Genomic DNA, 21,213 nt, shown 5'->3' with positions numbered 1-21,213 from the left:
GTGTGGAACTGTGAGCAAGCTACCCGTTCTCCCTCCCCTATCTTCTTGCTTCTCCTCCCCCACCCCAACCCTTGGCATCTCACTTCATTCCAGTGCAGAGTCTGTAGGAGCCAACATGAGTCACATCGTAAGCAGCGTCTGTCCCTTAAAATACTTCAAAACAAAATATGCGTTGCCAATGCCTTGAGCATTAGTATGATCCAGATTTCAGACCGTCAGTGATGGGACTGAGTAAATTTGGGCTCAAAAAGCAAGTTTACCACATGTTGTAAAGATTCTCCTACAATGGTAACAGTTCAGGGGCATTGTTTGCCCAGCTGCCAGTCAACAGCAAAGCATGGCGCAACCCTGATGCTAAATCTTCAGCCTAGCTCAAAGCTGAGTCGTGTGGTTAATGTGAATTATCGCAGTGAGGCAGGAAGTGATATTTCTCTATGGTTGGGACTGACAATCAACCTCCGCTTGATTCTAACCACATTATACCTGACCTCCTTGCTGATACCAGGCTAAAAACTGTTTCATTCCTTTTGAGGGCAGAGAAATATTTTCATTTTTAGACAAAGAAAAATCAAAATTAATTTATGCCTGCTCTACAAATCAATACAATCATCAAAATAAGACGTGGAATTTGTGTCCAATTTTACAAGTAGAGCACTGTTCCTTGACTGCACTTCGGAAAGAAAGTAGGTTGCTGACAGTTCCCAGCAGCTGATCCTTACTTTTGATATTAAAGTTGGTCATTTTCTCCCCCTGCTCATTGTATTTTAAGGAGTCTGCTTGGAAAACCCCACTTTAGTTCTTTTGGCTCTGGTAGTGTTGAGTATAAAGTATACATCTGAGGCTAATTTTTTTTTTACTGCAAATCCCATTATTCCTTGTGAGATCAAAGATTTCTGTGTGAGAGGGGAAACTTTCCATTATATCCTGTAACAGTTGAACATATTGCAGACCAGTTCAGGCAGATGAGGAGGCAGTGGCCCAGTGATATGATCGCTCAGACTATTGATGTTGGAAACCCAAGTCATAATCTGGGGACCTGGGTTCAAATCCTGCCATGGTGGGGTTGATTTCAATTCAGTAAAAGTCTGGAATGAAGAGCCCAATGATGCCAGTGACATGCTTGGAGGAAAAAAGCCATCTGGTTCACCAATGTTCTTAAGGGAAGCCAATCTGCTGTCCTTTACCCTTGCCTATAATTGACTTCAGATCCACAGAAACGTGGTTGACCCTGAAGGTGGCAATGTATAGTGGTTTAGGTGCTCGCATTCCTGTAAATGGGCAAAAGAAAATCCTTTGTGACTAGTACAGCATAGGTTTTAAATAACAAGTATTTGCAGATTGCCTTCATGTAGACTTCATTACATATAATACAGGGCTTGCAAACAGGCCGTTCAGCCCAACAAGTCTATACTGGTGTATGCAGTCCATTTGAGTCTCCTGTAAACCTACTGTCACAATGGTCTGTTCCTCCTCCTCCTCCTTTCAAATGTTTGGTTCAACTTCCTGTTTTCAATACATCTTTACAGCTGGCTTCCGCCTCTCCCTGTGGGAGCATAATCACACATTTGCGCCCACTCTTTGAGTAAAGAGGTGTCTTTGTGCAAGATCATGAGCTCACCGAAGCTCCTTGGTTTTCTCTCTGTGGCCTGTCAGAGTTGGTTTAGCACCAGCTGTTGCGGTTATTTTTAACTAGGGTCGGCATTGCTGCCACTTGGTGTGTGATGTTATGCAACTATTGGACAAGTTTGGACTTGCAACCGAGGGAGTGAAGCTGAGATTCTGGAGGATGCGAAAACAAAGCCTAGGCCATTGTAGAATCCCGTGTACCCGGGCGATTGTGTACATCACTCTTGGGCATTTACCTTTTTTTCACATCTGCCAACTCTTTCCACTCAGCGCCTTTAAAATAGACAACCGAGATATCTGTTATCGTTGCAAAATGACTATTGGTCTGGTCTTTCCAATTGCTACATTTCTTGCATTAACTGAGACCAGGAGTAGGCCATTTGGCCCTTTCAGCCTGTTCTGCCATTAAATATGATCGTGACATGGTGGCTCAGTGGTTAGCACTGCTATCTCACAGCACCAAGGACCCGGGTTTGATTCTACCCTCGGGCAATTGTCTGTGTGGAGTTTGCACATTCTCCCCGTGTCTGGTGTGGGTTTCCTCTGGGTGCTCCGGTTTCCTCCCACAGTCCAAAGATGTGCAGGCTAGGTGGATTGGCCATGCTAAGTTGCCCGTAGTGTTCAGGGATATGTGGATTACAGGGGGATGGGTCTGGGCAGGATGCTCTGAGGGTTGGACTCTGTGGACTTGTTGGGCCAAAGGGCCTGTTTCCACGGTGTAGGGATTCTATGGCTGATCCTCTACCTTAACACCAAATATCTGATTTTTACCCCATACCCACTGGTGGCTTTAATAGCCAAACATTTCTCTGTCTCCTCCTTGAATATATACAGTCACCTGGCCTTTGTCTTAGTGAATTCCACAGATTCACTACCCTTTCTTCATCTCAGTGCTAAGTGGTATATCTGTTATCCTGAGACTTTGTTCTCTACTTCTAGACTGCCCCAACCAGGAAAAACATCTTTCTGTATCTAGTCTGTCGTAGCTCGGTTTGAAATGAATAAAATTCGATCAGATCCCCTCTCATTTTCCTAAACTGTAGGCCCAGTTGAACCAGTCTCTCCTCATAAGACATTCCTGCCATCTCTGGTATTGGCTTAGAAAATCTCTCCTGCACTCCCTCTACAGCAAATACATCCTTTCTTAGGTAGAGAGGCTAAAACTGCACACAGTACTCCAGGTACAGTCTCACCAAGGCCCTGTAAAACTGCAGTAAGACATCCCTATTTCTGAACTCCAATTGCATTGCAATGAAGGCCAATATACTATTTCAGAAGCCACATGACACCAGGTTATAGTCCAACAGGTTTATTTAAAATCACAGCCTGACGAAGGAGCAGCGCTCCGAAAGCTTGTGATTTTAAATAAACCTGTTGGGACTCTAACCTGGTGTCGTGTGTCTTCTGACTTTGTCCACTACAGTCCATCACTGGCACCTCTTCATCAATATACTATTTGCTTTCCTATTTGCCCATTGCACCTGCCTGTTTAATTGTCCGGTGGATGAGGACATCCAAATCCTTTTGTGCATCCACATTTCCCAATATATCAGCACTTAAATAAAACCCTGCCTTTGTGTTTTTCGCATCAAAGTGTAGAACTTCATATTTATATTGGGCGCGAGGTTGAGTGCGAGAGACAGAGAGAGAAAGAAAATTAGTGAATGTAAACTTGTCTTTCTGGTCTACCACAGAGCTAAGGTTCAGCCACAGCAGGAGACAGGCAGTGCTGATTTGACCTTCTTTGGCCAGCCATCTGTTTGCCGACCTGTGCCATGCACTTGTCGTTGTGCAACCTGTGCTTTGTTAGCATTCAGCTGACTGCTTAACGCTGAAACCTTCCTTTAGAAATAATAAAACAAAACTGGGAAATGTTCAGCAGGTTGATTTGAAAGAAAAATAAAGTTTCAATTTTGGGTGTGCGTCATGTAGCAAATTCCAGGAAATGCAACAAATTCTTTGACTTACCCCCATCTAACAAAAATCTCTCTTACCAACAACAAATTGTTTGTCACCGTTTTATCCCCCAATCATTTGCAATTCTATGACTGCAACTTGCTAGACACCGTTAAACTCTCGTGTTTATAATCCAGCAAGAGGTTAATGGTTTAGCTCCTGCACTGTGAGTTAGATAAGGCAGGATTAATTGACCATGTCTTCATAATGCACCTTTAATATAGCGCTAAAAGAATAAACAAGATGTGACACCATGTTTATGCAATATTCCTTGCAATGTGACTCGTGTTTAAAAATTCTCTCCCTATCTTTCTAATCCACTTAATCTTTGCACTGCTCCGTTCTATTCAATTAGTTGCTCAAGATGCATAGCAAAATGGGGGGAAAATAATGTATCGAGAAGAATTATTTTAATCATCTTTTATTCTTTTGTGGAACATGGGTATCTCATAGGAACAGTAGGCCATTCAGCCCATTGAACCTGCCCTGCCATTCAGTACAATCATGGCTGATAGAATACTTCAATGCCTTTCACGTACGCCATCACCTTGTCTCTGCCAAGGTCAGGATTTGTTGCCTGGCCCTAATTACCCCTGAATCTGAGAGGCTTGCGAATCCTTTTTAGAGGGCACTTAATAGTCAGCCACTTTGCTTTACACCTGGTGTCATAGGTAGGCCAGGCCACTTGAGGTTGGCAGATTTCCATTTGTCAGCCAGGTTGATTTTTGCACAAATGGAGTCATACTGAGATGAGCTTTTGTTAACGGCATTTAAACAGCATCAGCTGCTGTGCTGGTCTTTGCGAAGCGAGCGTGCAGGAGCGGTCGAGAATAAACCAGGAAGTTGCTTTAATCATGGTTTGGAATCTAGGCAGAGGGTGAGCATTGCAAGAGAAGGAGCCTCACAAATCGAGTACCTTGAGTTGTTGTGGGTCAGTGTTGTGAGGCCTGACAGACCAGAGAAGTAGTGAAGCAAGGGTGGGTGAGGAGTGGTGGGTGAGTGGGGTCTATTTGGGCAACGTGGGATGGAAGCCTGGAGCTGGGAGGCTCGGAGATCAAAGGCCTTTCTCCCAAAGTGTAAACTGGGAGAGGAAAAGGAGCAAAGCTGAGAACTGAACTTGTGGCTTTGGGCCCTGACCTGGGTACATGCTGTCCATGGCCAACACAGATTTAACCAGGATCAGTAACAGACAGGCACATCAGCTCATAGCTGAAATGCTGAACCTGACCCTAATCCATAACAGCAGACCCAGCCAGTTGGTGGCCTGACAGTTGAGCAAGGCTTTCCAGCAACTCCTTGCTTATGCTCGACTCTGTATCTGGGGGTTGTCCGTGGTGAGACCAGTGCTGAGAGCTGCCCCATGGCAGAGTGCCCCCTGTAGGTTAGGGAGCAAACGTCAGTGACCACAACAATGAATGGGGGTGAACTTCCACAGCTACAAAGTTATCATGGATTACCCCCAAATGCTTCAGTTTCATTAACAGATGTGTGGGAAGTTTTAATATTGCTGGAAAAAAAAACCTCCTCTTGGACCAGAGCGAGATTCTGTGGCTCCCATCTGTGATTTTTTTTTTTCCTTTATTTGCCTAAAGGGAGGGGTGTGTATGTGTGTGAGAGTCGGTGAGCGAGAGAGTGTGCGTACATCTTTAAAATGTGATGTGAAGTGGGGGCAGTGCCTGGCACCTCCTGTGATGGGGTAAATAGAGAATAGCCTCCCAAATGTAAGCCAGACCACGCAAGGATATCCGATTTCCTTCCCTTAAAAAAAAGCATTAGTGAATCTCATGGATTTTTGTGACGCTTTCCAGCTTTGTGGCTACTCTCACCGAGGCTTGCTATCCATTCCTGATTTTAATTGATCGAATTAATATTCTAGCGGTTGCTGTGGTGCGATTTGAACTAGTGACCCTGGAGCATTAGGCTCAGCATCCCAGTGACACTACCTTTACTCCATCTCCCCCCTCACAGGCTGCTACCCACCCCCGACCAAAATTCAACTCCAGTCAGATTCGCCTCCATCTAACGGCAGCAAATTGTTCCCAAGTGTTTAATGACCTCTGTTTGAGTAAACTCAGACCCTCTGACCAGCACTTGTTTCCCAACTGAGCTGCTCCATGGGAATCATTGTGAGTGGGTTTCCTCTGTGTGTTTTATGCTGTCTCATTCAAGCTCACTGTTTGATCCAGGCAGTAAAACAGGTTACGCTGCACACAGCAACAAAACAAACTTGTTTCTCTTTAACCTGTGTCTGAGGAGGGTGGAGAAAATCTTTGACAGTTTTAGGTTAAAAAAGACAATGACACCTGCTTCCAATTCTATTAAATGAACTTGAGGATTATGTAACAGGGTGTTTACAAAATGAATCTCGCTATCTTTGTCTCCCTCCCTCTCATGATGACTTTTCTAAAGTATGCCAGGAGCTGTACGACTGGGTAATAGTTTGGGTGTAAGCTGGTTTTGGTTTTGAATGGGGAGGATATGTGAATGAATTGAGCAGCGTTTTTAAAACGCACAGAACCTCAGATTTGTTATGGTGCGGAAGGAGCCTGTTGTGCCTGCACCATTTCTGTTATCCAGTGCCGATCTCCTGCCTTTTCCCTGCGCACCATCTCATTAACTCATAGAATCCCTATGCCATGGACACAGGCTATTTGGCCCATCGAGTTCATACTGACCCTCCGAAGAGCATCCCACCCAGACCACACCCCTACACTATAACCCTGCATTTCCCATGCTTAACCCACCTAAGCTACGCATCCTGGACAATATGGGACAATTTAGCATAGCCAATCCACCTATGGCACATCTTTGGCTTTTGGGAGGAAACCCACACGGACATGGGGAGAATGTGCAAACTCCACACGACAGTTGCCGGAGGGTGGAATCGAACCCAGGTCCCTGGCGCTGTGAGGCAGCAGTGCTAACCACTGAGTCACTATGGAGCTGAATAATCATTCTGTACCCTATTTGATGCCTCAATTGAACCTGCCTTTACTGCATTTCGAAGCAGTGTATTCCAGACCTTAACTACTCACTGTGTGAATGACTTTTCTCACATCACCTTGATTTGTTCACCCATGGTCTCTCTTTCTTTTATCCAGCCTGCTTATAATTTTGATCTATCGCATCTCGTCTTAGCTACCTTCTCTCTAAGGAAAATGGTCCCAAAGTCTTCAGTCTGTCCTCATGACTGAAGTAACTCATTCTGGGAACCGTGCTCGTAAATCACATCTGAACTCTCTCTCCTATGCATCCACATCCTTCGTATAATGAGGCACCCACACTGTATACGATACTCCAGCTGAGATCTAACAAATGTCTTGTTTGCAGAGGGTCCATCTCACCACACCCAAGTTGTTGTTCTTGAGAGAATTACAGTAGCCTTTTGGGATTGCAGCGCAGACCATTTGTTAGTAAACGTGTCGTCCTTAATCGATATGTTTGAAAGGCACAGCAGGTCTGGCAGCATCTGTGGAGAGAAATCGGAACCGAAACGTTAACTCTTCACGGATGTTGCCAGACCTGCTGAACCTTTCATGCAATTTCTGCTTTTGTTTCCAATTTCCAGCATCCACAGTTCTTTCAATTCCTATGCAATAACGTTGTACTATCGAGCATTTATCTGAGATTCCCTCAATTCAAATGTTGTACTGTTGATGAAGCAGAAGCCCAAGTGTGCTAATCTGCTTGGGTTTGCCAGCTGCACCCAGAGGCTGCGTTGCTAATAGTCCATTGCCAAATCACTCCGTTCTGTGGAGGTTAAAACATTTTAATGGCGATTTGAGGCAAGGTTGGTGAGAAGGCAGTGATAATGACCTGGAAGCCGCTGCCTGTGAGAATGGTGACAGTGCGGGCAGCAATGATTTCTAGACGAATTTCGATGGACTCCTAAACAAATCCAATTTGCAGAACTATGTGGATAAAGCTGAGGGGTGGGAATGAACAAACTGGTGCAGACCCAATGGGTGGCTGAATGGTCCCGAGTGATGTCTTTCTAACTGAGAAGGGATGCTTTTATCACCAGGCTTTGTTGTAAATGGATATGCATTCCTGATGGTTAGTAACACAAGAGTCAGTTTTTCACAATATGCAAAAAGACCCTTCGGCCCGTTGTGTCTGTGCCAGTCATCGAGCAGCTGTCCATTTTGATCCCATTTTCCAGCATTTGGACCGTACCCCTGCATTCTGCATGTTTCAAGCCCTCATCCAAATAATTCTGAAATGTCTTGACAGTTCCTGCCTCTACATGACAGTTCCAGATAGCCCCCACCATCTGGGTGAAAAAAATGTTTCCTCAAATCCCCCTCTCAACCTGCTCCCTACTTTAAAACTACGCCCCTCTAAAACTTGTCACCCTCAGAGATTCAGTCTGTCCTTGGCTCCAAGTCAGTTTTGGCTGTGAAAAGGCAGCTTTAATCGTTGTTCTGAACTGAGCCTGTTTTGTAAATATTATTGATAGAACAAGGTGTCACTATTAGAATATTGCAATAATCTTGGACAGCTAAGCCTCTCGTGGAGTTTTTCTACTCTCTGTCTCTCATGGAGCAGGTGGACCCACTGTACATAGTACTCATGTGGCATGAAAGCTAGAGAGAGAGTTTGTTTTTTCTTAGATAGTAGGAACTGCAGATGCTGGAGAATCTGAGATAACAAGGTGTAGAGCTGGATGAACACAGCAGGCCAAGAGATGGGCCCATTTCTGAAGAAGGGTCTAGGCCCAAAATGTCAGCTTTCCTGCTCTTCTGATGCTGCTTGGCCTGCTGTGTTCATCCAGCTCTACACCTTGTTATCTTTATTTTTTCTTGTTTTGTTTTAAACTGTATCAGATTGTACAGTATCCCTGATTTGACTCACTGCTGTGAGTGCCTTCTGGGAGCTAGCCCAGGTTGTCATTGATATCTCTCTCTGCAGGGTACAATATACACCTTTTTAACCCATTCTTGGTTAACCCATTGTGGGCTGAATGTTAAGGGAGAGGAGTAAATGTGTGTTGAAAGTTGGACTGACCCCTGCACTGAGGCTGAGGAGATGAAAAGGACACCAGGAGAACTGGAAGAGATTGGCTAATTTTCTGATCCCAGTTGCCTGTCATGACACGATTAGACTAAGTTCATTGGGGCTTGTTAAATGGACCCTAATCAGATTAGTGTAGGTGGATGAATTCCCTTTAGAAAACTTCATGATGCAAACAAGCTGTATCCAGATTCTATTCCTGAATTATCCGGACTTAGCAAGACCGTGTTCTGCTCCATCTTCAGTGAACATCCAGACTTTCAAATCCTTTTGCCTTTTCAAGCAACTGTCGAGAATGAATTCTCGTCAGAAAGTGTGCAGTGAAGCCAAGAAACCATTCTATCACACCACTTTCAAATCGCTGGATGCCTTTGTTTTTAGCAGCTTTCGTCTTTCCCAGTTCCTCGTTTTAAGACAGCATTGTCCTGACTTCTTTGTGCTTGTGAAACTAAAACAGAAACTTTGTTCTGTTCACCATCTTCCTCCCACCTCACTGTCTTTGTCAGGTCAGCGTGGATTTGACTCTTAAGCCAAAAGTAAAAGGGAGGAATTTTCACTGAGTCTTTCACTTTGGGATGGATGTGTGGGATGTATTGGGCGATGCAGGAATGACAAGGTGACTCTGCCTTGTAGTTTGGAGAAGGCTCTGAACTATGGGAGTAAGATGTCAGAGATTCTGATCTCATAGGCACCCCTCCATTTGAATGGGAAATATTCCCTTCCATCGGATAACTTGTGTGTAGGAGCATCATGTCCTGTTTATCATGGAGGGGGATATATCCTTTTTACGGCCTTTATTCTGACTAACACAGCAACGTGATGCCAACAACCACAAGAGGCCATGGTGAAAATGAACAAACAATTCAAACTAGACGTACCTCTTTCTTTCCCTTCCTTCATCAACCATAAGGGACAAGCTACGAGGCAAGGGGACATGTGAGGCTTCAGCCTTTCTTGTTCAATCTCTCTACCTCTACCACACTCTCACTCTAACATACATACACAAACTCATACACTCATGTGCTCTTTCTCTCTCTCTCACTCTGTCTCTCTCACTCACACACACACACAACTGTTATCTAAGTAAAAGCACTGCCTAGAGGACTCTGAGGACTATGTAAATAAAGGATGTGCACTTGAAATTGAGCAAGAAGGAACATGCTGAATATATCAAGCCAAGTATTTGCCTCCAGGCTCGTTGCTTTTCAAACATGAGACACATTTGAAGTATCTAAAGGTAGATAAATGGAATAAGATGTCCTTTAAGATCATGACCAGTTGCAAACAACCATGTTATTACTTTGGGGGAGAGGGAGCAGGGGAGAAAGAGAGAGAATAAGGTGATTTTAGAAAGCTGTGTAATGAACGCTGTCCTGTCTGGGGGGAGGGTTGGTGAAAGGAGATTCAGTAGTAACTTCCAGAATGGAAGTGGATCTGGGGCAAGCAGGTCATTCAGTGAAATCCTATCTGACCTTTGGCCTGACTTCATCTGTCTGCCCTTGCTCCTTAACTCTTAATCATTTTAGTTAACAGAAATCTGACAACCTCTGGTTTAAAATATACAAATGATCTAACATCAGCTGTCTGTTTGTGGAATAGTGTTCTGACCCTTTGTGCATAGAGGCACTTAAATTTCACAGCGAGCGTAATTTATGATGCAGAATGAGGCCACTCAGCCCACTGAGTGTATTCTGGCATCCCGCAAAGCAAGCTGGCAGTCCCATTCCCTCATGTAGCCCTGCACATTTATTGCCCTTAGGTACACCTCCAAATCCTTTTGGGAATTATTGAGGTCTTATCAAAAATAGGAGCAGAGTCGAGAGGCTGACTGACCTGCTCCTGCTCTTTCTGTCTTAACGTCTTTGTTTTACAGTCCAGAATAAAATTATCCTCCCGTTCATCTCTGTAAATATGGGCTCTATAGTCCTTATGCAATCAGCTAGTGCGCAGTGTGTAGCTGTTCTTTTTATCTAAACCTGTCACAATGCTGTACGCCTTTATCAGATCTTCCCTCAGTCCCCTTTGCTCCAAGGGGAATGGTAAATATTTTTGCACTTGTAACTTAAAAAGTTATCAATTAAACCAACATTTCTTATATGAAACCGGTGACGATTTGAATATCGAGTCTGGGAGACCCCACTCTGTAACACCTTGCCCATTGGGGCAGCACACTGTCTGAGCTGCAGTCTCCTGTTATCTGAGCTGTTTTGTCGAACTATTAAGTGACATGTCGGAGCCAGTCTGTTGCATAGCCCTGTTGTATTTGTGTGTGTTGGGGGAGGAGAAAACTCCTAGTGCTTTTAAAAATAGTTGAGTGCAGTTGGCGCTGGGAGCATACTCAGCTGCCAGAACTGTTTAGAACTAAAATGCAAGCATTAAGTTGTGTACTTTTCTTAAAAGAATGTAGGGGTTGTCACCATAATAAGTATGCAACGTATCTGAATAAAATGTTTTTAACATGCACCATTGTTTGACAATGTTCACCTTTTGAGCAATTTCAGGACTTCTGTCCTAGGCAGTGAAACTTACAGTAATTATGGCACTTGGATTACATTTAATTGACAGTGTTTCCATGACTATTCTAATTTATTTCCTTTCCTTTTTACTGTAGGGCTATTTTTTGTCTTGCCCTGTACTGACTCCTTTGTTAAAGTAGACATGAGAACCATTTCCTTTGACATTCCACCTCAAGAGGTAATATGTTTTAAATGTTCAGTTTTATACCGGGTACATTGGTGTTTCAGATTCCACACCCTTCCCAATACCTTTTATTGATGTGCTTTTTTTTTTAAAAAAATCCTTTGTGTCTAGATTCTCACCAAGGACTCTGTGACGATCAGCGTTGATGGAGTTGTTTATTACCGTGTTCAGAATGCAATCCTTGCTGTTGCGAACATCACGAATGCAGACTCTGCTACCCGACTGTTGGCGCAGACCACGTTAAGAAATGTGCTTGGAACAAAGAATCTGTCTCAGATTCTGTCAGACCGTGAGGAAATCGCACACAACATGCAGGTGCGCACAAGATAACCTTCAACTTCATGCCTTTCCTTACACCTTCGTTTTCCCCCAAAAAGTGGGACTTGCTCCAAAAATATTTATAACGCTGCGCAAGCTTTCACAAAGTGCAAAGCCTGACCCTTTTTTTTATTGAAATAAAAACCATGTGGAGCTTGAGGTCCCTCACTACGCATACAGTTATGGACTGTGACATATTTTTGTGTCAAACATGTAGCCTTGGAGGATTTGCAGTTTCCAGAATCTGAGTGACCTATCTCCACTAAGCCTTTGTGGTGACTGTCTCAAGCTTTAGTGCATCCTCTGCATGTTTTCATGGCCCTAGAAATGTCAACAGCTGTTTATGTTACACATGTGTTTTGTGTGCCTGTACATTCTGTTTGACCTAATTGGCCTTATTCATGTTCCATTTAAGCCTCCTTTCCACCTTTCTTCGTCTAACGTCATTTAATACGTCCCACTTCTTACTCACGTATGTTTTTGCAGATTTAGTTTCATTTCTGTGCATTTCTTTTGGGTAAACGTGGTGGAGTATGGGTGGGGGGACAGTTTAATCCCCTTCCGACAGCTTCTTAAATGTGTAGCAGAGCCTCCTGTTAATTATTTAGTCCTTGATTGTGCTTGAAGGCAGTTATCAGTTCCAAGTACTGAGCAGTGCCAAAGTGCAGATGCAATTGTACCAAACAAGTAAATACTTATCATGTGAGGATTGGCTCATGCTTGCACACATCTGTACATTGAACAGGCTGGCTTGATGCTTAAGAATTGGTTCAATGTGTATTTTGTTCCCAGCTGTGACCAAACATTTTCAAACCTTTGTTTTAAAGTTCATCTTCACTAGTTAAACTCATCTCACAAGTCTTCAGTTCACAATCCATCTCCCCCTCCAACACTACCACAAAAAAGTTGCCTGCGTGTAATTTACAGAACATTTAGAGTTTAGAGCACTGTCTCCTATCTCCTGCCTTTGGAGATGTGCGTTCATGTGTGACCAGCTTCAATCATACCCCACTGTGAGAGAGACTGGTCATTGTTTATATGTCAGGGAGGAATTGAATGTTTTCACTGATGTAAATTTGGAATATTCAGAGATTTTCAATAAGGAAAGGGGTCAACAAAATGATGGCAATGATAAATGGAGCAGAATAGGAGTATCCATTTAATCCCTTGAATTTGCTCTAATATTTAGATCTATACTCAAACTGCAGTTAAACTATTTATATCTTTACTTGAACCAATTAGACTGCTGCAGATCACTTGATACACTTTCCCCATAAATTCTTCGTCGATTGTTGGGAAAATCCCATCCGGTTCACTCATGCCCTTTAGGGAAGGAAACTACCATCCTTACCTGGTCTGGCCTACATCTGACTCCAGACACACAGCAATGTGGTTGACTCTTAACTACCCTCTGGGGTGGGCAATAAATGCTGGCTTAGCTAGTGATGCCCTCTCATCCTGTGAATGTATAGAGTAATATAGTGCTCCACATGAGGTCTGTGCAATTGGAGCACCACTTCCTTGGTTTCGAGTTCCAAGGAGGTAAAGGCCAGTATTTACCCTTGAGATAAAGGCCAGTATTTCACTAACCTCTTTTTTCATGTTTTTAAATGACTTTTTCTATAAATGGACTTGCTTTTAGTGATGGTCATCTAGACCCCATTGCACAGCACCTAGCTTCCCACCATTTCACAAAAAAAATCTCTTGGCTCTCTTTTGATCCAGCATGAATCACCTTGTAACCCATCACATTGAACTGCATCTGCCATAGTTTTGCCCACTCGCACTGTTTGTGTCTTTTGGTGTTTTCAGTTCCCAATCTAACTTGATGCAGATCCAGTGTCACATATTCCAACTCTCTGTCTGTCACTCGCTCCCTCTCTTTATCCATGTCATTAACATATTTGTTGTAAAGCTGAGACACTGCTCCTGAAAGAACAGAGCCATGTGATTTGAGCTTCTATCGAGCAGCTACACAAGTACTTTCTGCAGCGGAAAATTATGACTCTCAGAAGTTTTGTAATGCAATTTGATCCTGATCGTTGAACTGTTAAGACTTTATTGGTTATGGTTAGAATATTTCAAGATTGGGCCTGCCATTTGCATTGTGCAAATAGCCTTCAGAATCTTAATGCTAGGTCAGTTGCATTCTCCAGATAAGCTGCTGTGTTTTCCATTGCTTCATCATTTATTGATATTCATAGCTGCAATTATCCTCCCTTTATTTCTGTTGTCTTTCTTCAATCTGTAAGTCTTCAATCATTTCTGTTTCCTTCAAAACTTATAAATAGCACGGCCAGCAATTGGCACTAAGGAAAATTGACCAAAGCTCAAGATTCTTCGGCTTGTGTTTAGGTCAAGGAACTACACTCAAACATTAACCTTTTAGATGGGGAGATCTTGCTTTTTCCTACTGTCTTCTGTGTTTACAGTCAATGAATGCGTGATTCTTTCAGTATCCTTCACACGCGGTCCTCGTGTGTAATTTGTCGTTCAAAAGGAGTCAGTTACGTTGAGTTATTTTATTTTATGATTCTTCTTTTCTTCTCCCTTGACATGCCTAATCAGGAAGAACATGGCAATGTTTTTGAAAATATGCAACTTTATTTGCTCTGCCCCCTAAGTTTGGAGGGGAGCAGTGGAGAGAGTGAAGGTTTGGACCTTATGTATCAGGAAACTCACTTTTTCTTGTAACTCATTTTCTCAGACAACACTTGATGTTGCAACGGATGAATGGGGCATTAAGGTTGAGCGTGTGGAGATCAAAGATGTGAAGCTACCTGTCCAACTGCAGAGAGCAATGGCAGCTGAGGCTGAAGCATCGAGGGAGGCTAGAGCCAAGGTAAGCACAACCAGAGCAAATGCTCAGGCAGAACCAAGGTGGTGAAATACTGAGGGGTTCCTTTTATTTTTAACTTGGCTCTTTTGTTTCAAATGAGTCCTCTGCATTTGGTGAGGTCATGTCCACTTTCGTTAAAGACCCTTTCCAGTCCACCACAGCTTTGAAACCTTAGTCCCATATTATTTCTCCCACTGATGTAAGTAAGTGCAATAAATGTTGGATGGTAAATGGGCACTGGCACTGACCAGCATAAGAGAACTGAATTTTTTTTTTTATTCATTCACGGGATGAGGGCGTCACTGGCCAGGCAGCGTTTATTGCCCATCCCCAATCCCTAAACTGACAGATTCTTTCCACCTAAATTGTGAGATGTGATTAGTTGCATCATGGATTGTGGCAGTAAACCTTTCTCTTGCTATAAATGCTGCTGCATAACAAATACTGTATTTGGATATCCAGTTGTCTTCATGCGATCAGCAAATCTATTTTGATGGGCAATGCTTTAACACCAAGGTTACTTGATAGGACTATCATGTATCTGTATTGACTCGGGCTATCTTCAGTCTATATTAGCTGGTCTGTTGTTGTCCCAAATCATTAGTTAGCGTGGAGTTAGTGCTGATGTTTTGACTTGTTAAAATTAACACGAGTGTTTGCATTTTCTTGCTGCCTGTGGAGCTGGGTGAGATCTCCTCCTTTAGTCACCAGTGTATTTTAGACTTTGTTCAGGGCTAATAGGTCCTGGGACTGTCAATGTTTTGCACAAAAGACTGCGATGGCTTGGCAGGAATAAACACTCTGCTGCAGCTCATAACCAAGGTGGATCTTAGCAATGATCCAGTCTCAAAACTCTAAACATTTGTACGATAAAATATTTGCCCAAAGGAGTTGTTGTTCTACAATAGATTATGTGCAGAATAGGAAAAAAAAGGTAAATAATTAAATATTGGTTTCATGGGAAAAGGTTACAGTACAGAAAGAGGCCATTTGTCCCATTATTATGCCCTTGGTGAAAATTGGCCTGCCGTGTCTAACACAAGTATCCAACTCTTGGTCCTGTAGATCGAAGCACTTAAAGGGCACATCCAAGGGGTCAGTAAATGCAGCGGGGGTTATTGCACCTACTGCTCTTTTCAAGGAGTGATTACCTCATCCTCCCTCCCTTTGCATGGAAAACGATTACTCCTCCATTTCCCGCGACACCTTTATATTCTCTGCTGTGTGGTTATTGACAGTTTGCCAAGAGAAATTGGTTTCCACCCTTGTCACGTTGTAAGCTGAATTAAATCTCCCCACTGTTTCTATTGCGAAGGAAAGAACCCCAGGCCTTTCCATTCTTTCCTCCTTCACTTGAAATTTTCCTCTTCTGGCAATGTCCTCTTCAATGTCTTCTGTACCCACTCTGTGATCGTTTTCTTCCTATCACACCGTGATAAGGACTGTACGTAGTACTGTAACTGTAGTCTAACTAGTGTTTTATACACATCCAGCATGTCCTCCCTGCTCTATACTCTAGGCCCTGGCTTATAAAAGGGAGTATCCCATACTCTGCCTTGACCTGCATGCCCCTCGTGGATCTGTGAACATACATGTCAAGATCCCTCTATTCCACCTCACCTGTCAATCCTGTTATTTATTGTGTATTCCCTTTTGCCTTATTTTGGCACCCAGATGCGCTGCTGCCCTAGATAGGTGGGGAAGAGTGTGGGCAGTGACAAAGTGGTAGCGTCACTGGACTACGTATCCAGAACGCTAACCTAATGGAGGGGGTTTGAGTTCAAGTCTCACTGCAGTAATCCAAAAGCTGATCCGATGGAAAAACGTGTGACCAGTGCTGATTGTCCTTAACTAACCATCTAGAACACCAGTGATCCTTTTAGGGAAGGAAGCCTGCTGTCATCACTTGGTCTAGAGTACAGGTGACTCCACACCCACAGCAATGTGGCTGACTCTTAACTGCCCTCTGGCCAATAAGAAATGGGCAATAAATGTTGACCTAGCCAGCAATACCCGCATCCCATGAACAAATTATAGATAAACACTTCTGCAGATTGAATTCTACTTACTATTTTTCTGTCCAGCAATCCAGTGCAGCCAAGTCTATAACTTCCTTCCACCATATCAACCACGTGACATCATCTGAAAACTTCTTAATCACGCCCCCTACATGCAAGTCTAAATAACTTGATTATATCACTGGGGTTTAGAAGAATGAGGGAAGCTCTCATAGAAACCCTTGAAGCTAAAGGCATCAAAGAGAATGGGGAAAAAGTAGGCACAGGGGACTAATTTAGATGATTAGCCATGATCATAGTGAATGACAGAGCAGTCTCAATTCCTCGTTTCTATATACCACAAATAGCAAGAACTGTTGTACTGAATCCTGCACTTGTAACCTTCTATATATTTGATGTCACAATCATAAAAAAATTTGATTTTCTGGTTTCCAAGTCTGAATTTGGTAGATTATGTTTCAACCCATGAAGTGCAATTAATTGGAGCTTTCACATAAAGACAGCGAATCAAACCTGGTTAATAAGCTGTATCTGAATTAGGGAGGCATGTGCCTTTATTGATGCAGTGTTTACAATTAGTGAAGATGTCTCTACTCGTTCTAGCATCTTGCCGGATATAAATAGATAACCACAAACACCGACTTGCACGCTAAATAAAACACCAAAAGTGCTAGGTGAGAAAAGACAAAGTTCCAGCTAAACCACATGCTGCTGCAGGTGGCCTGCAGTCACCTGTCCCTCCTCTGGGTGTTACGCTTTGAGTATATCATGTCTCAAACCAGGGTAGTGGTAATGTCACAAGATCCAGAACTAAATGTTGTGGGTTCGTGGGTTCAATTCCACCTTAGCAGACGGTGACATTTAAATTCAGTAAACATCTGAAATTAAAAGCTGGCTGATTGGTGACTAGGTAACCACTGTCAAATTGTTGTTTTAAAACCCATCTGATTCACTCATGTCCTTTAGGGAAGGAAACTGCATCTCTTACCTGTTCTGGCCTGTATGTGACTCCAGACCCACAGCAGTGTGGCTGACTGGACATTTGGGGATGGGCAATTAATATTGGTCTAGCCAGCGACACCTACATCCCATAAATGAAGTTTAGAAAATCTCAATGAATTTTAATTCTCAAAAATGTTTTGGATACTGGGAGAAGGATGTGGGAAGGTGACCAAAGGTACGACTGCCAAGGTCTGAACGTGGTGTGTGTATGTTCCTTCAGGAGCACTTCATGTCCAAGTACAAAGGGTGTGAGTTCAAGTTCCAGTCCAGAGGCTTGAATGCACAAAACTGGCTCAACACTCCAGTGCACTACTGATGGAGTGCTACACTGTTGGAGTTGCCATCCAAACCTAGACCCCAGTTATTCTCTCAAGTGGATGTAAATGATTCCATGGTACTATTCTGAAGCTGAGGGAAGTTACCCCAGAGTCCTGAACAATAATGATACATCAAGGAACATTGCAACACAAATTATCACACTGCCGGTTGTGGGAGCTTGCTGTGTTTCCTCTGGTAAAACAATGACTGCTCTTTGCAAGTACATAACTGACAGTACTCTGAGACACAAAGGCAGTGAATAGCATGATAGAAATGTGAGGGTTTTTTTCTGGTAACTAAGACAAAAATGTATCTGCTAGTCAGGTGAGGAGCACTTTGACCTCTGAATGGAGAACGAGGAATTTTTAAATCCTATAAATGGAGGAAGTGTCGCAATGTTTGGTTTTGATGTTGTAGCACTTTCAGCATCTGAGGCGTTTGATGTAACAGTGGGGTTTGTGGGGAGGGCATGTGTTTCTCTTGCACTTTCTTGTATCTTCGGTACAGCTTAATCCAATGTTATTCTTTTTACCAGTGTAATTACTATATGTAGACAGAGCAAATGAGTTGAATGATCTATAAATGTTTTTTGGGGAGGTATGTTGGCCTAACAGTGCAGAGCGTTGTCTTTGGAATTCCCTTCCTCAAAAGGCAGTGGATGCAGAATCTTTAAATAATGAGAAATGGTGTGGACTTTTTTTGACATGTTGCAAGCTGAGGTGGCCCAGAACATATAGAAACATATAAAATTATGAAGGGAATAGGTAAGATAGAAGCAGGGAGGTTGTTTCCACTGGCAGAAACTGGAACTTGGGGGCATAGCCTCAAAATAAGAGGGAACAGATTTAGGACTGAGTTGAGGAGGAACTTCTTCACCCAAACGGTTGTGAATCTGTGGAATTCCCTGCCCAATGAAGTAGTTGAAGCTACCTTGTTGAATGTTTTTAAGGCAAAGATCGACTTTTGAACAGGAAAGGAATTAAAGGTTATGGTGAGCGGGCAGGCAAATGGAGCTGAGTCCACATAAAGATCAGCCATGATCTTATTGAATGGCGGAACAGGCTCGACAGGGCAAATGGCCTACTCCTGCTCCTATTTCTTATGTTCTTGTATAACAGCTGATAGAAAGCAGGCCCATTCTGAAGTAGGACATGGCGTTAACGGGACAGAACCGGGATGTTTGCCCAGCAGGTCCACGCCAGCATTCACATTTTCACACAATCCTCTGTTCTTCATTCAACTCCACTTGCACACCTCTCTTGTACATTTATTGAGCTTTCCCTTAAATGTCGTTTAGCAGGCTGCATATTTTCTCCAGTGTTTCGATGTTACCTCTCGGTGGTCCTCGCGAAGCTTTTCATTGTATTTGGTGGCTTCCCAAATGAACCAGCTGCATTTTGGTTGATTGTAAGCCAGGGGACTTAGTGGGAACAAGAAACATCCTCAAAGTGCTTCCAGTGTCCTCTTGAGTCTCCTGTACAACTAAATTCTGAGTAGAGTGTTTGCTTCAGGAGGTGTAGTATTGAGGTTGGATGGTGCCATACAGCACGCTGTCCATCTCCTGGACTGATAACTGATTTGCTCATGGGATGTGAAGCTGCAATTTTTTTTTAAATTCATTCACGGGATGAGGGTGTCACTGGCTAGGCAGCATTTATTGCCCATCCCTAATTGCCCAGAGGGCAATTAGAGTCAACCACACATTGCTGTGGGTCTGGAGTCACATGTAGCTGGAGCAGGGAAGGATGGCAGTTTCCTTCCCTAAAGGACAATAGTGAGCCAGATGGGTTTTTCCCGACAATCAACAATGGATCCATGGTCGTCATTAGATTCCAGATATTTATTGAATTTAAATTCCACCACCTGCTGTGGTGAGATTCGAACACAGCTCATCATAACATTATCCGAGTCTCTGGATTAACAGTCCAGTGATAATACCACCTCGCCTGAAGCTACTAACTGAACCACAGCTAAAATCATATCAAATGAACTGCAGAAATTCGCCAAAGATGCTTAGACAGCACCTTCCAAATCCATGACCACTTCCATCGAGAAGGACAAGGGCAGCAGACATATGAGAATACCACCCCCTGCAAGTTCCCCTCCAAGCCAATCAACATCCTGACTTAGAAATATATCGCCATTCCTTCACTGTCGCTGTGTCAAAATCCTGCAATTCCCTCCCTAAAGGCATTGTGGGTCAACCTACAGCACATGGACATCAGCACTCCAAGAAGGCGGCTCACTGCCACCTTCTCAAGGGCAACTAGGGACGGGCAATAAATTCTGGGCCCAGCCAGCAACACCCACGTCCCACGAGAGAATTAAAAAAAGGACTGGTTGGTGTCATTCGTATAAATGACCTGTCCCCAGTTGTGCCTCCCTGCCGTTGCTCCTTCGCCATGCCCTCCCCATGTCACTGTGCCACCCAGGGAGGCATCTGCCTGGGAGTTCAGAGGCATGTTGGCAGGTGGTGGGGCTGCGCCTATTTTCCATCCATCCCCTCCCTTCACTGCCACCCCATCCAGGTTCCAGTTGCCTTCAGCAGCCTCTCCACAGGCAGGAGGAGGAAGCTCCTTTCCCGTCTGCCTCACCCTCTGCCCCCCTGTGCCTGCCACTCTGGGCATCGTCAGTGCATGCTGTACTACCGTATAGAATGTGCCAACTTCACCTGTGAGTGTGTGGGTGGGGCCATCCTGCGTCGTGGATGCTCACTCTGTTCCGGTCACTGGATCCTGCTGAAGTCACTGTGGTTGGGCCTTGCCCAGTGATTTGAGGTTGTCCAACTCTTTGGTGCCGATAGAAGGTGTTAGGGGGTCCACAAAACGTGACTCCACTCTCAGGGTTGAATACTCTGGTTCTCAGTAAGGTCCTGCCCTGTCCAACTCCTGCAGAAATCTGAGGTCCTCCATCCTTCTCTTTAGAATAAAGATGTGTGGCAGATGGTTCAATCTTGTGACATGAACACGCGTTCCTTCTTTAATATATCATTTCTGCATCGCTTCAATGTGTCCATGTGCTTTTAGTACAAGACGAAGGTCAAAGCTATTCATGATACACTATATGGTCTTGTCAATGTTTAACACCACTTTTCTACATTTCAGTTCTATCCACCTGGCAATGAAGCCAGTGTTTGTTTTTACATTTGCATGGTCATCTTAACCATTGCCACTGCTTTAGTGATTCGGTATCTGTACCAACCCAACCCCCTCACCTTTTCTCAACGAGGGTGCAATCTCATATTGAGGTTTGTTTCTTGTTCATTGACCACCTCCACCACCTTTATCTCCCCTCCCCCTCTCGCCATCACTATTTCTTCTCCACCCCCCACGCCTCCCCGGACCATTACTGCCTCCCCCCACCGACTGTCACTATCACCCCCCTCTCCCCCCACCATCACTACCTCCACCCACCCCCCAACTG

General features: G+C 43.8%; 1 protein-coding gene across 1 annotated transcript in view; it reads left to right on the top strand.

Moving 5' to 3' along the window:
* The window catches only part of stom (stomatin), a 46,555-nt gene that overhangs the window by 20,635 nt on the left and 4,707 nt on the right, over positions 1–21,213 (top strand). Inside the window, exons 4-6 of the mRNA XM_020522271.2 lie at positions 11,207–11,289; positions 11,407–11,610; positions 14,321–14,455. Of these exons, the coding sequence (XP_020377860.2) occupies positions 11,207–11,289; positions 11,407–11,610; positions 14,321–14,455 (422 nt within the window). The remainder of the gene's footprint in view (positions 1–11,206; positions 11,290–11,406; positions 11,611–14,320; positions 14,456–21,213) is intronic.

Source organism: Rhincodon typus, chromosome 28, assembly GCF_021869965.1.
Source record: "Rhincodon typus isolate 14 chromosome 28, sRhiTyp1.1, whole genome shotgun sequence".
Lineage (NCBI taxonomy): Eukaryota > Metazoa > Chordata > Chondrichthyes > Orectolobiformes > Rhincodontidae > Rhincodon > Rhincodon typus.
This window is presented reverse-complemented; position numbering and strand designations above follow the sequence as displayed.